A 16,100-nucleotide genomic window follows, 5' to 3' on the forward strand; every position below is an offset into this window, starting at 1 on the left:
CGAGGGACGGACCAGAAGCGGAAGGTCAGGCGGCGCGGGGTGGGAGAGGCAGAGAGAGGGAGAACGGGGAATGGTGAGAGGCTGGGAGAGGGAGGAGTTAATGAGGAAGGAGGAGAGAGCAGGGAAGGGCCTATTGAAGGGAGAGGGGGATTTGTGAGGTGAGGGGTATTTGAGGAAGGGGTTGACAATGAGCCTGCAGGCGTCATGTCAGCAGAGGAACAGCGGCAGCACAGTTTCTTTCGAGCCTGTGAAGGCTTAGAGGGTGCTGCCTGTCACTTTTCCTTCAAGCCCTCAGCTGGTCAGGCGCTGACCCTTCCTCCCAACAGATGCTAGTCGTTGGACAGAATCCCCAAGTTACTGCTTGTGTAATTTATCCACGGCCGGGACGAATGGCTTCCTATGCACCACTGGTATGTGATGTGAGAAAACATTGCACACATTCAACTTATGGATGTTTTCTAATCAACCTGTTCAGAGATATTATCTCTCAGTTTTCAGCAAGTGGAACTTGAAGTCAGGCCTCCTGGCTCAGATTAGGAACACAACCACTGTACTGCAAGAACCCCCTATTCTTGGGTATCGTGCAGAGCCTGGCAAATTGACCATCAACAATTCTGGTGAGGTTTACTGTTTACTTTGTAATTCCTCCTTTAGGGGTTCTGTTTCATTTGATTTATTTTTGCATGTTAACATTTTTTTTTTCAGTTTCATCTAAAGAATGTTGTTATAGAGTTGAAAACTGGTTTATTTCAGATTTTTAATATCCATAGTATTTTGTTTTTATGCTTAGAAATATTTAATCAGCTATAAAGACATCCTATGGTTGTTATTCATGCCACAGATTTCCTTCTCTCTCCTTCCTACTATTTTGTGTAAAGCAGTTCCTCTTTTGCTTTTCATTTTAATCATGCATAGTTTTTATCTGAACCTTCAACTATGAGGTCCATCTCCAGTACTATCATAGTTTCTAATGATTAGTACTGCCGTTCACTCTTTTTTCTTTCGGCAGCTTTATGATTTCATAGTAACAAGGAAAATTAAATTCCTAATCCGCCGTTTCTTTGAGCCAGTTTCCAGCATTGCCACCAGTGGTGACTTGTGCCTGCAACTCACCCACATCACCTATCACTGAACATGGATACACATGGCTGTATTAAGCCATCTTACTATGAATTTTCCATATCCAATCCTTCCTATTTCTGAACTACTCGTTATGCTGCTTGTCTTCGGGTCCCCAGTGCACCTTAGTTTCCCAGCCCCACAGCATCTGATAAACCCCTTGTGAAAACATCCATTGGTTCCTTGTTGTGGAATTGCCTCCTTAATCAGAATTGCTCACTTCCCCACACACATTCATGCCACTCCTCTGAGCAAGTAATAACTTTATAGACAATAAGCTTGAGTTTCAAGGTGAAGCAAGATGCCTGGCCCCTGTAGTATCCCTATAATAGAGATTTTTAATTTTATTTTAATTGTTTATGGGTTTTAGATTAGATTAGATTAGATTAGATTACAGAGTGGAAACAGGCCCTTCGGCAAGGTGAAGCAAGATGCCTGGCCCCTGTAGTATCCCTATAATAGAGATTTTTAATTTTATTTTAATTGTTTATGGGTTGACGGCTTTGCTAGCCAAGTCAGCATTTATTGCCCATCCTTCATTGCCCAGAGGATAGTAACAAGGCACCCACTTTGCTCTGGGTTTGGTATCCAGACAAAGGCGGCAGATTTCCTTACCTAAAGGACATTCCTGAACCAGATGGATTTTATGACATTTGGCAGCCATTAAGCGATTACTCTTATACTAGCTTCTTATTCTAGATTTTTAATGAATTCAATTTTCACATCTGCCATGGTGGGGTTCTAACCCATATACTCAGCAGCATGACCAGTCCAGTGACTTTATCTCTATATCACCGTGGGTGGCACAGTGGCTAGCACTGCTGCCTCACAGCGCCAGAGACCCGGGTTCATTTCCCGCCTCAGGCGACTGACTGTGTGGAGTTTGCACATTCTCCCCGTATCTGCGTGGGTTTCCTCCGGGTGCTCCGGTTTCCTCCCACAGTCCAAAGATGTGCAGGTCAGGTGAATTGGCCATGCTAAATTGCCCGTAGTGTTAGGTAAGGGGTAAATGTAGGGGTATGGATGGGTTGCGCTTCAGCGGGTCGGTGTGGACTTGTTGGGCCGAAGGGCCTGTTTCCACACTGTAATGTAATCTAATCTAATCACTGCTTGCTCAGACCAGATCTCCCTTTTTTATGCTGAAAGCAGTAAATGAATGCCCTTTCCTTCTGTTCTGCAGCTCTCCACCATGGACAGTGCCACTGAGGGTTATCATTTTTACATCGGGCTTGCTCTTGCCATCAGTTCCAGCATTTTCATCGGAAACAGTTTCATCCTGAAGAAGAAGGGGCTGCTACGCCTGGCCAGCAAGGGGGTGATCAGAGCAGGTGAGAGGGTAGCAGAGAACCCTGACAGTCAGACAGACACCAGCAAATCACTGGTGGAGCTGGCTCTTAGACATGCTTTTGAAGTAGAAATTTACAAGTACTTTTCAGTTTCACTTGTACTGCGTTCTGCTGTCATCATAGTCTGGCACTGACCCATCCCTCATTCATCAGTCCCTTTGTGCTCTGGAGAACAGGTACTTTGGTGACACAAGGACATGCTATGACTGAGTCCTCACACAGAGCAACACTGTAAAAGGCTTAATGTTGCACTCGTACTACTTTATCAACTCACTTGCTGCATTCATACTGACACTGTCCCATTTCACTGAAGGTGCTCTCTCTACTCATCTTCTAAAGGTAATGATTGTGCTCTCCCCCTTTGAAGGTGCTGACCCTCTCTGCCCTTTTCTCGATTGTGCTAACTTCTGCCCACCCCTCCCTCGAGTTGCTTACTCCACACCCCTCTGCTAAAGGAGTTTGGACTGTCTGCTACTTAAAACAACAATGCTCTCCAGTACACCCCCTCCACATCCCAAACTTCCGCCCTTGAATCCCATCCCTTCAACTATAACAGGAATAGTACACCCCGCACCCACCAGTCCTTACTTTGCATTCCACCAATTTCCAGATACAACGCATCATCCACTGCCATTTCCGCCACCTACAGTCAGACTCCACCACAAGAGATATATTTCCCTCCCAACCCCTAACAGGATTCCACAGAGACTATTCCCTCCACGACTTCCTTGTTAGGTCGACACCCCCCATCAACCCATCCTCCACTCTCGGCAACTTTCCTTACCACCACAAGAGTTGTAAAACCTACCCCCTTCACCTCCATCCAAGGCCCCAAAGAATCCTTCCACATCTGGCAGAGATTTTCCTGCACATCCAAACACCTCACCTACTGTGTCCATTGCTCTCGATGTGGTCCCCTCTACATTGGGGAGGCAGGATGCCAACTTGTGGAATGTTTCTGAGAACACCTCTTGGACACCTGCACCAAACAACCCCACCGCCTCATGACCGGCCAAGGACGTGCAAGCCTCCTCCACTGTCAAATCCACTGTCAAATCCACTATCAAATCCAAGCCAGCCGACTCCTGGAGGAAGAATGCCTCATCTTCCCCCTTGGGACTCTCCAAGCACACGGGACTAATTTGGATTTCACCAGTTTCCACATCTCCACTCCCCACATCTTATCCCACATCCAACTCTCCAGCTCAGCACCATCATCTTGAACTGTCCTACCTGTCCATCTTCCTTCCAACCTACCCGTTTCATCCTCCACTCTGCCCTATTACCATCACCCCCCCGCACCTCCGTTTACGTATCGCCTTCCCAGCTACCTAGCCCCCAGCCCCATTTTCCCCCCCCCCCCTCCTATTTATTTGTCTGCCCTCTTGGCCCTGCCCCATTCCTGATGAAGGACCTATGCCCAATCCTGTTCCTTAGATGCTGCCTGACCTGCAGGAGCAGGATTGGGCATACGTCTTTCATCAGGAATGGAGCAAGGCCACACTTCTTAACGGTTTTTGGGAAGAGTTATAGCTCAGGTTGATGATAAGTAAGTAAGTTAGCTCGCTGAACTTGAAGGGTTGTTTTCAAACATTTGTCACCATACTAAGTAACATCATCAATGAGAGTCTCCGGTGAAGCGCTGGTGGTATGTCCTGTCTCTCAATTTATAGGTCTTGGTTTTCTTAATATGGGTGATATCATTTCTGGTTCTTTTTTTTTTCAGGGAAAGGTAGATAGGATCTAAATCAATGTGTTTATTGATGGAGTTCTGGTTAGAACTTCATGTCTCTAAGAATTCTTGTACGTGTCTTTGTTTCGCCTGCCCTCGGATGTGTGTGTTGTCCCTGTCAAAGTGGTGTCCTCCTTTGTCTGTATGTATAGAAACTAGTGATAGTGGGTCGTGTCTTTTGGTGGCTAGTTAGTGTTCATGTATCCTGGTGGCAAGTTTCCTGCTAGTTTGTCCGATATAGTGTTTTTTTTACAGTTCATGCATGATATCTCGTAAATGATGTTAGTTTTGCTGGTAGTGTCTAATGAATCCTTTAGGTTCATTAGTCGCTGATTGTGTGTTGGTAGGTTTATGGGCTACCATGATGCTAAGGGGTCTGAGTAGTTTGGAAGTCATTTCTGATATGTCTTTGATGTAAGGTAATGTGGCCATAGATTTTGGTTGTGTTGTGTCAGCTTGTTTGGGTTTGTTTTTGAGGAATCGGTGGATTGTTTAAATTGGGTACCCATTTTTCTTGAAAACATTGTATAGATATTTTTCTTCTGCTTTCTGTAGTTCTTGGGTGCTGCAATGTGATGTAGCTTTGTCTATTTATCCTATCCATGCCTGTCATGAGTGTATAAACTTCTATAAGGTCACCCCTCAGTCTCCAATGCTCCAGGAAAAACAGCCCCAGCCTATTCAACCTCTCCCGACGGCTCAAATCCTCCAACCCTGGCAACATCCTTGTAAATCTTTTCTGAGCCCTTCCAAGTGTCACAACAACCTTCCAATAGGAAGGAGAACAGAATTACACGCAATATTCTAAAAGTGGCCCAACCAATGTCCTGTACAGCCGCAACATGACCTCCCAACTCCTGTTCTCAATACTCTGACCGATAAAGGAAAGCATACTAAACACCTTCTTCATTACCTTATCTACCAGTGACTCCACTTTCAAAGTGCTATGAACCTGCACTCCAAGGTCTCTTTGTTAAGCCACACGCCGTAGGACCTTAGTGTATAAGTCCTGCTAAGATTTGCTTTCCCAAAATGCAGCACCTCACATTTATCTAAATAAAACTTCATCTGCCACTCTCAGCCCATCTGATCAAGATTCCGCTGTAATCTGAGGTAACCCTCTTCGCTGTCCACTACACCTCCAATTTTGGTGTCACCTGCAAACTTACTAACTATACCCCAGATGCTCACATCCAAATCTTTATATAAATGACAAAACGTAGTGGACCCAGCACCGATCCTTGTGGACCCACTGGTCACACGCCTCCAGTCTGAAAAACATCCCTCCACTACCATCCTCTGTCTTATGCCTTTGAGCCAGTTCTGTATCCAAATGGCTAGTTCTCCCTGTAATACATGAGATCTAATCTTGCTAACCAGTCCCCCATGGGGAACCTTATCGAATGCCTTACTGAAGTTAGTGTAGATCACATCTACCACTCTACCCTCATCAATTTTCTTTGTTACTTTTTCAAGAAACTCAATCAAGTTTGTGAGATTTCCCATGCACAAAGCCATGTTGACAATCCCTAATCAGTCCTTGTCTTTCCAAATACATGTACATCCTATCCCTCAGGATTCCCTCCAACAACTTGCCCACTACCGATGTCAGGCTCACTGGTCTATAGTTCCCTGGCTATAGGCTATAGGGCTAAGGGAATAGGGATAACCCCGGGAATTACAGTCCAGTTAGTCTTACTTCGGTGGTAGGCAAAGTAATGGAAAGGGTACTGAGGGATAGGATTTATTAGTATCTGGAAAGACACTGCTTGATTAGGGACAGCCAGCATGGATTTGTGAGGGGTAGGTCTTGCCTTACAAGTCTTATTGAATTCTTTGAGGAGGTGACCAAGCATAGGTTCAAGCGCCTGATTGGGCTCTGCCTGCTCCTATTTAACAGCTCGATGTGCTGACCAGACCCAACCTCTTCCTTGGAACAGGCAGGAGAATTGAATGTGTTGTCCCTCTTCTTGATCAGTAATTTCGATGGGCTGAATAGCTTCCAAATATCAGTGCGTAACAAGCTTGAGATGCTGAATGAGCTTCTCTTTTAACTGTGGAAATGTACAGTATCTGTCCGTGCTGTTGTATGAATGTCACAGGCACTTTAACAGCACATGACTGAATTTTGTCCAGGTTTTGCTGCACATGGACACAGATTGGTTCAGGAGCTGAGGGGGTGAGGGGCACATTGTTCTGAACATTGTGTGATCTTCAGTAACCCTCCCAACTTCTGATCTTGTGATGGCGAAAGACATTGATGAAACAGCTGAAGGTGTTTGTGCTAAGGAACTAACCTAAGGATCTCCTGAAGAAATGTCCGGGGACTGAGAAGACTGTCGACCATTGATCTCAAGCATCTTTCTTTGTACTCTGAAAGACCCCAACGAGTCGGGAGGTTACACCTAATTCCCATTCAGCTCAAATATATAGGTTGTCCCGATGACACCCTCAGTCAAATATTGCCTTTATATCGTGGCCATTCACTCTTCCCTGAGCCCCTATGTTCAACTCTTGTTCATATCAATAGGTGACGGTGCATTTCTTCTCACAGAGGATAATAGCTTTAAATTAAGGTTGTGTAGGTATAGGACAGATGTTAGGGGTAGGTTCTTTACTCAGCGAGTCGTGAGGGCATGGAATGCGCTGCCTGTGGGAGTGGCAGAATCAGAATCATTGGTGACCTTTAAGCGGCAATTGGATAGGTACATGGATGGGTGCTTAAGCTAGGACAAATGTTCGGCACAACATCGTGGGCCGAAGGGCCTGTTCTGTGCTGTATTGTTCTATGTTCTTGTCCTTACCGCTCATCTTAAACAGTAGCATCACGTTTGCCAACCTCCAGTCTTCCGGCATCTTACCCGTGACTATCAATGATACAAATATTTCAGCAAGGGCCCAGTAATCACTTCCCACAGAATTCTAGGGCACATCTGATCAGGGCCTGGGGATTTATCCACTTTTTCGTGTTTCAAGACATCCAGCACCACCACCTCTGTAATATGAACATTTTTCAAGATGTCACCATCTATTTCCAAACATTCTACACCTTTCTTGTCCTTTTCCATAGTAAACACTGATGCAAAATACTCGTTTAGTATCTTCCCCCATCTCCTGCGGCTTCACACAAAGGCTGCCTCCCTGATCTTTGAGGGGCCCTACTCTCCTCCTTAGTTACCCTTTCGTCCTTAATGTATTTATAAAAGCCTTTTGGATTTTCCTTAACTCTATTTGCCAAAGCTATCTCATGTCCTTTTTTTGCCCTCCTGATTGCCCTCTTATATATACTGCTACTGCCTCTATACTCTTCTAAGGATTCATTTGATCTATCCTGTCTATACCTGACATATGCTTCCTCCTTTGTCTTAACCAAACCCTCAATTTCTCTAGTCAGCCAGCATTCCCTATACCTACCAGCCTTTCCTTTCACCCTGTCTCTGGACTCTCGTTATCTTATTTCTGAAGGCTTCCCATTTTACAGCAGTCTTGTTACCTGCACACTTCTGTCCCTAATCAGCTTTTGAAAATCTTTGCCTAACACCGTCGAAATTAGCCTTTCTCCAATTTAGAACTTCAACTTTTAGATCTGGTCTATCCTATTCCATCACTATTTTAAAACTAATAGAATTATGGTTGCTGGCCACAAAGTGCTCCCCCACTGACACCTCAGTCACCTGCCCTGCCTTATTTTCCAAGAGTAGGTCAAGTTTTGCAACTTCTCTAGTAGCTACCTCCACATATTGAATCAGAAAATTTTCTTGTACACACTTAACAAGTTCCTCTCCATCTACTGCATCTACTTTAAGCCAAAAAAAGGAAGGAAACATACTTAATGCTCAAGAAAATAAAGCCTTAGAAAGACTTAAAAAAAAGACAAAAACATTATTATCCTATCTGCAGACAAGGGACGCATGACCGTTATTTTATATCAATACGACTATCTTGAAAAGGCAAATGCTCTGCTTGCAGATACTGACACTTAACGGCTAATGGCGATCGACCCAACCCCACAACGACTAAACAAAATCTTATCCTTTCTCACAGCACTTTATAAAATCAGGAGAATTAAACAGCACAGTCTTCCAAAACATGAAACCAGATGGATCCAACACACCACACCTCCATGAATTACCAAAAACACACAAACCTGGTGTCCCCCTCAGACCTATAGCCTCCCTACCTGGTACACAAACATACAGACTAACCAAAAACTAAAACACCTAATTGAAGATTCACGTCACTCCATTCACTCCACCCAAGAATTCTTGAAAACCACAAACACACCAAGATAGAAGAGGACAAAATAACGATCTCCATTGACTTTACAGCCTTTTTCACATCAATTAACATTGATGTAGCCAGAGAAACACTGGCATCACTACAAGGAAATTGAGGACCACAAACACCAGACAGCACCAACTTCATCAGCAAAGATAACATCCTCAAACGAGTGGACCTGTGTCTTACCACCTCCTTCACATTTAATAAAAAAGACCTACAAATAAATCAACGGACCATCTATGGGATCACCAATATCAGGACGCATAGTTGAGCAGTAATGCAAAGACTTGAACAAGCTTCCCTCCCATCTATCCAACTCAAACGTTAGGTCTGGTACGTAGATGACACCTTTTGTCATCACAAAACGGAACAGAATAGAGGAAATATACAACACCATCATCAATATCCTGACAGGCATAGAATTCACAAAACAGGAGGAGAACGACAACAGACTCCCATTCCTAGATGTGACGGTTGAACGTACAGTTAACGGAGAGCTTCAAACCAGTGTCTACAGAAAAACAACAAACACGGACCAAATACTTAACTTCAGAAGCAATCAACCCAACACCCACAAACAGAGCTGCATCAAGACATTACTTCAACGAGCTACATCACACTGCAGCACCCAAGAACTACAAAATGCAGAGGAAAAATACCTATACAATGTTTTCAAGAAAAACGGGTACCCAATAAACACAATCTGCCGATTCCTCAGAAACAAACCCAAATAAGCAGACACTATGCAAACAAAATCTATAGCCACATTATCTTACTTCAAAAACATCTCAGAAATGTCTTCCAGACTACTCAGACCTCTTGGCATCATGGTAGCCCACAAACCTACCAACAAACTTAAACAGCTACTAATGAACATAAAGAATCCATTAGATGCTACCAGCGAAACCAATGTCATTTACAAGATACCATGCAAGAACTCTTTTTAAAAAACCACTACATTGGACAAACTACCAGGAAACGTGCCACCAGGATACATGAATACCAACTTGCTACCAAAAGACATCCTAGGACAGGCAAAACAAAGACATTCATGAGAATTCGTAGAGGCATGGCATTCTAACCAGATCTCCATCAAGGAACACATTAATTTAGATCATATCTACCTTGCCTTGGTAAAAAGAATTGGAAATGACATCACCCACCTAAAGAAACCAAGACCTATAAATAGAGAGGTGGGACAATCCGCCAACGCTTCCCCAGAGACTGTCACTGATGATGTTACCTAGTGTGGTGATGAAACATCTGAAAACAAACATTCAAGCTCAGTGAGCTAACTTACATACTTACACTTTTTAACCTTACTAACCAGTCTACCGTGGAGGACCCTTGTCGAAGGCCATTTCGAATGTTTACCATTCTGCCTTCATCTGTTGTCTTGGTAATGTTTTCAAAATTGTGAGACACGATTTCTCATGCTCAAAGTCCTGATGACTATTCGTAATCAGTCCTTGCCTTTCCAAATGCATATAAACGCTGTGTCTCAGAAACCCCTCCTCCAACCCACCCACCACTGACGTCAGATTCACTGGTCTCTAGTTCCCTGGCTTTTCCTTCCAGTCTGTCTTAAAAAGTGGCACAACATTAAGCACCCTCCAATCTCCCAGAACCTCACCCATGGCCGTCAGTGATACAGTTAACTCGGCCTCCAAATCTCTTCCCTAGCTTCCCATAATGTTCTGCAGTACTACTGATGAGGCTTGCTTCTATCCCAATGACATTATAATGTTCCCAACCTCAGTCATAATGTTCCATACCGTGACATCACAATCCTGACTGGGAATAATGAGCTGGAAATCATATGCCACAAAGCCATGCTTTGGCACAAGTAAGAAATATGACCAGTTTAATCTCTAGCATGTTTAGTATCTTTGACAGTGACCACGCAAGGATAAAAGAAACTCGCACAAGGTTTCGTCAGTCTTCAAGAATATCAGAAACTTATTATATCAAACTTATCGTCTGATATGTGGCAATAAAATGATTAATTATTAATGCAATCTTAAACTATATCCCCTTTAAATGTAAACAATTAGCCGTGCGCATAGGTTAGATAGACAGATGAAGCAAACCGTTTTATTTAAGAATATCTTGTTGGAAAAATACAGGCAACAAAGTCTATTGATCAAAGTCTCAGCCAAACAGTGTGGAATTAAGTGACTTCTCACAGTTCATTTTCGGGGGAGGGGAGGGGAGGGGAGGGGTCATGTATTGACTGATGAATCTTAGTTCCGTAACTGGTCAGTTGAACCTACGTGATGGCTTGAATTAAAGACTTTTACATTTGGAATAATGTATAAATCTTGTTTTCAATCAAAAAGAGAGGAAGATCCTGCTTGCCTCCATATTTTTGAAGGTCTGAGCTCAGGCCTGTGATAAACTGCATTTAAACTAATACACAGCTTGTTGCAGAGGAGTCTTTTTTTCTTTTTCAAGATAATCAATTCCAGTTCCAGCAGGAAAACGCCACCATACAGTTTCACTTTCCTTCCAATTATATTTTAAAAAAGTTACAATCAAAGCCCCCCAGTTTCTGGTTTATATTTTAAAATAAATTATCTGTAGTCCATGCACCAAATTGATGTGACTGACTATAGGGCATTTTCATGACCATGGACCATAATCCCCGATTGCCTGTGGACCTACCTAACTTTAATTACAATGTGCTCGTTTTTCAAAACTAAAAGAAATGTAAAGGGAAAGGTTGATCTCAGATGCAAATTCAGTGACTGTCTGGGGACAGAGAGAGACTCTGGAAAGTCATATCTCTTGAGCTGTTAATGACACTTCAGTGGCAGAAAATGCACTGCGAACTGAACTTGTAACTGTAGAGTTATAGAGTGTTACATCATGAAGTAGTGGACAGCTAAGATGATTACATCAGAGTACAACGGGATCTTGATCAGGTGGGCCAATGGGCCGAGGAGTGGCAGATTTAATTTAGATAAATGTGAGGTGCTGCATTTTGGAAAGGCAAATCAGGGCAGGACTTATACACTTAATGGTAAGGTCCTGGGGAGTGTTGCTGAACAAAGAGTCCTTGCATTGCAGGTTCATAGTTCCCCGAAAGTGGAGTCGTATGTAGACAAGATAGTGAAGAACTTATTTGGTATGCTTGGCTTTATTGGTATAGGAGGTGGGAGGTCATCTTGCGGCTGTAGAGGACATTGGTTAGGCCACTTTTGGAATATTGTATGCAATTCTGGTCTCCCTCCTATAGGAAGGATGTTGCAAAACTTGAAAGGGTTCAGAAAAGATTTACAAGGATGTTCCTAGTGTTGGAGGGTTTGAACTAATAGGGAAAGGCTGAATAGGCTGGGGCTGTTTTCCCAGGAGCTTTGGAGGTTGAGCGGTGACCTTTATGGAGGTTATAAAATTATGAGGGCAATGGATATGGTAAACAGACAAGGTCTTTTCTCTGGGTTGGGGGAGTGCAGAACTCAAGGGTATAGATTTAGGGTGAGAGGGCAAAGATATAAAAGGGACCTAAGGGTCAACTTTTTCACACAGAGGGTAGTGCATGTATGGAATGAGCTGCCAGGGGAATTTGTGGAGACCAATGCAATTACAACATTGAAAAGGCATGTGGTTAGATATATACATAGGAAGGGTTTAGAGGGGTATGGGCCAAGTGCTGGCAAATGGGACTAGATTAATTTAGGATATTGGGTCAGCATGAACAAGTTGGACTGAAGGGTCTGTTTCTGTGCTGTACATTTCTATGACTCTTACCATGGAAAGAGGCCCTTCAGTCCATCATGTCCATGTCAATCATAAATCACTTATCTATTTACATCCTATTTCCTCGCACTTTGTCTTTAACCTTGTTTGTATGGTGCTTCAATTTTCATCTAAATATTTCTCAAACACTCTACTGGTTTCTGTGTCTACTAGAGACCCAAGTGAAGCCTCCAGTATGTCATGAGACATGGCCTTCCAGTCGGCACACTCTTGCCCATATGTCCATTTAGAATTGTTTGTCATATTGCCTGGATTAGATTCCCTACAGTGTGGAAACAGGCCCTTCAGCCCAACAAGTCCACACCGACCCTCCGAAGAGTAACCCACCCAGACACATTTCCCTCTGACTAGTGCACCTAACACTACGGGCAATTTAGCATAGCAAATTCACCTGACCTGCACATCTTTAGACTGTGGGGGGAAACCGGAGGAAACCCACGCAGACACGGGGAGAATGTGCAAACTCCACACAGCCTGAGGCTGGAATTGAACCTGGGACCCTGGTGCTGTGAGGCAGCAGTGCTAACCACTGAGCCAAAATGCCGCCCAGATACCTACCTACATGCAATCGAGATCTTGCCAAAAGTCTTACTGAAGTCTGTTTGGACTACATCCCTGCACAGTCCTCATCTCACACCTAGTCACATCCTCAAAAAATTCAATGAAGTTTGTGAAAGATGATTTTCCCCCGAACAAAGCCATGTTTACTATCCTTAATACATCTTGTCACTCCAAGTGGAGAAAAGTTCTGTCCTTCAGAAGTTTTTCTAAAAGTTTCTCTCCCAATGATATTAGATGCCACATTAATTATGTTGCAACCCTCTGGCACCTCACACCAAACAGTTTGAAAATTCATGTCAGAGTCCGTTCAATTTTTCTTCCTACCTCTCCCTCACCTCCCACAGCAATCTTGTGAAAGTCGGTCAGTCTGTGAACATGGTACTAAAATTGTCAGCATTCTGGATGAGAAATAAAATTGATGTTACATATTTTCAAGAATAAACAGAGTTATGAGTTAAATCCTGGTGTGTTTGTTTGTGGTCTAACACACTAGTATGCTGATCAGTGTGCTGTGAGAATCACAACACTTTCATCAGCCGTTAAAACACCTCTGCACTGTAGGTCAAAGATAAAGGAAAAGACTTCACTCTTAGTGCTGCCAACTGCAGAAAGGGTTAGAGGACAATGATATTTCAATCATTTACAAAGTTAAGAATCTAGAAATCGACTGTTCCGTTACTAAAGTTAACACTTCCAGTAACATCCATAAGAACAGCTTCAATGTTCAAATGTCCACTTTTTACAAACAATTCAGATACTGGTCATATTTTCTTTGTAACCTCCATCTCACTAGACGTATTTCTTATTTGTGTATTGTTTTCCCGTGTCTTTTTCATGTTTTGTAATTAATACTCACGTTTTAATTCAGAAACATTTGCTTAAATTTACTCCTTTATAAAGCATAAAGTTCATTTGGGTCTGGGAGAAAGATATCTAAAAGGAAAGGTTTTCCTTTTAAATTAAACTTAGTATGATCAACTGAGGGATGTTGCAAGTAATCAACAGGAGCCTCCTCCCCTAGAATTTGGTTTTGAGGTGTTGCACCTGAAACAGTAACAGACAGGGGTGCTTGCCTGGGAATAGGATTGAATCTGTGCCTTATCTTTGTCACTGGTTTCCATTAAACTAATGAGGGGAGCAGTCTTCACACTGACGTGTCCTGACATTTCCTCCTCTCTTGAAAGATATCACCACAGCAAGGTGAAGAGTTATTGGGGTTACCAGTGTAAGTCGATGGTTCTGCATTGTAACTCTATACAGGCAGGGTGTTGTTAGAAGAATACAGAGGGTCAATTTTTAACCAGCTGATTAACTCGTATCTTTCTTTTTAAAACTGGAAACCTTGGGATGTCCAACCTCCTCCGCAATAACACCATCTCCACCGCCAACTAGAAGAAGATTAAGAAAAAGAAAGAAAATGAATGGAAAGAGAAAGGAGGATGCAGCCACCCTGGAGCAGATGGGCTCAGGAGCTTGAATGCTACCTGGCATGTTGGCGCTGCTATCTAATATTCTAATCCACTTGACAGACAAACTGAAACTGAACCTAGTGGTGGTTCCACATTCAAAGAGGGTGGCACATTAGACACCACCAATCTCCTGCTTAGCAGTAGATCCATTACTTGCTCTCATGGCAAGGGATATGGATGTGTATGGGATACGTATGGAGCATATGTATAATGTAGGACCATGGTAGATTGTGAATGGGTGGGGATTGTAATGATGCAAGCTCTCCGGCTGTGCCACTTAGTGTAGTTTGTTTAATTCTTCTGTCCTCTTCCCACAGGTCAGGGTGGCCATGCATACCTCAAGGAATGGTTGTGGTGGGCCGGGCTTCTCACAAGTGAGTTTTGCACATGGTCCCAGGCAAGATTTCTTTAACCCACATTTGTTGACAATTTTGCACTAGCTGGGGCAGTGTTGAGGAGGGTCACAACTCAGGGTTAAGGATGCTGGATATGGTTCACCTTAAACAAAATCTATATGTACAAGGAACAGCAGATTGCAACCCATTGCTCTGTATTATTTATTCCAACTCATCTTTGCAATCTCAGCTTCTTCCTCTTTCCCCCCCCCCCCCCTCCCCTTCCAAGTCCCCCTGCTTACCTTCCTCCCTCAGGGTCTTCCTGGTCCCACCCACCTCCCTTACTGTCTTCCCGTTGGCCCTGTCCTTCTATTACAAGGTTTATAAAATCATGTTAACTTGGTGAAAAAGGAAGTTCAAGGCCTAGAAGATGTGACTGTTAAAGACTAAAAGGCAGCCATGTTCATTTTACTGAAAAAAATATATGGTGTTCTCACTTGGGAGACTTTTGCAGCAGCACCTATTCCAAAAGGTTTTGAAAATGTCAGGTTGTCAACAGTTATGCTTAAAATTGTCCATTTATTTCCATGTTTCAAGGGATTTTGGGGTCTCAAGAGTAACTAACAAGTATTTCTCCCTGAATACAAAGTCCATGTGATTCACTGAAAACAACAAATGCTGGAGATCATAGTGGGTCAGACAGCATCCATGGAGAGAGAGCAAGCTAACATTTCGAGTCGAGGTGACTCATCATCAGAGCTGAAGTGAAGCGTGGAGAGGACGGTAGTTATGCTGTAGTTTGTGAGGGATGGGGCTGGGAGTAGTGGGTGTAGGGTTCAGGTGAAGAAAAGACATTGATAGTTCAGATTAAGTGATCAGAATGTGACAATGGCAGAACAGTGGTGTCCTTCCTGCCAGAATTAAAAGGGTAGTAAGTAGGGAGGGAGGGAGGACAGGGTAACAAGTTAAAAGAAAAGGAAGAAATGTGATTCACATTGCTGTGGGAGATGGCTTTGAGAGAATAAGGGTTTTTAACAAAATCTCTGAGAACTGCTATGCAGAGGCAGCCTGCAAAAGCCTGGGAAACTGGCAGGAGCTAGAAGCAAAAACTCTGTATGGTTCACCATATAGGAATGCGGGGAGAAACTCACGCATGGATGAATTTATGAAGATTTGGAATTAAGTCTGAAACATTTGACTGGCTTGTGGGAGAGTGGAAATCAACAGGAAATCCTGTACCATGAAAGATCTACAGTTGAATGTGTCTAGGTGCAAATGCAAGGATGCTGAGAGTCACTTTGACTGTGCGCGTCTGTGTGTATCTGTGTCCGTGTGCATGTGAGAGTGTGTGTGTGTAGTACAGGTGATCACCATTGCACTACACACACACACACACACACAGATATTCCTACACACAGACACCCACACACACCCTTATAGACACACAGACTCCCACACATACACCCCCTCACAGACTTAAGACACTCTGCACTCACTA

General features: G+C 43.4%; 1 protein-coding gene across 3 annotated transcripts in view; it reads left to right on the plus strand.

Annotated features, from left to right (window-relative positions):
* Positions 1-126: 126 nt before the first annotated feature.
* The window catches only part of zgc:101583 (uncharacterized protein LOC494104 homolog), a 27,171-nt gene continuing 11,197 nt past the window's right edge, over positions 127-16,100 (plus strand). Inside the window, exons 1-4 of one of the 3 annotated variants that reach the window (XM_043704292.1) lie at positions 128-410; positions 492-617; positions 2,300-2,447; positions 14,585-14,641. In XM_043704292.1, coding sequence (XP_043560227.1) covers positions 2,309-2,447; positions 14,585-14,641 — 196 coding nt within the window. In that variant the 5' untranslated portion in view covers positions 128-410; positions 492-617; positions 2,300-2,308. Of the gene's footprint in view, positions 411-491; positions 618-2,299; positions 2,448-14,584; positions 14,642-16,100 lie in introns of all 3 variants that reach the window. The other 2 variants (XM_043704293.1, XM_043704291.1) reach the window with 2 other exon arrangements.

This window comes from Chiloscyllium plagiosum, chromosome 15 (assembly GCF_004010195.1).
Source record: "Chiloscyllium plagiosum isolate BGI_BamShark_2017 chromosome 15, ASM401019v2, whole genome shotgun sequence".
Lineage (NCBI taxonomy): Eukaryota > Metazoa > Chordata > Chondrichthyes > Orectolobiformes > Hemiscylliidae > Chiloscyllium > Chiloscyllium plagiosum.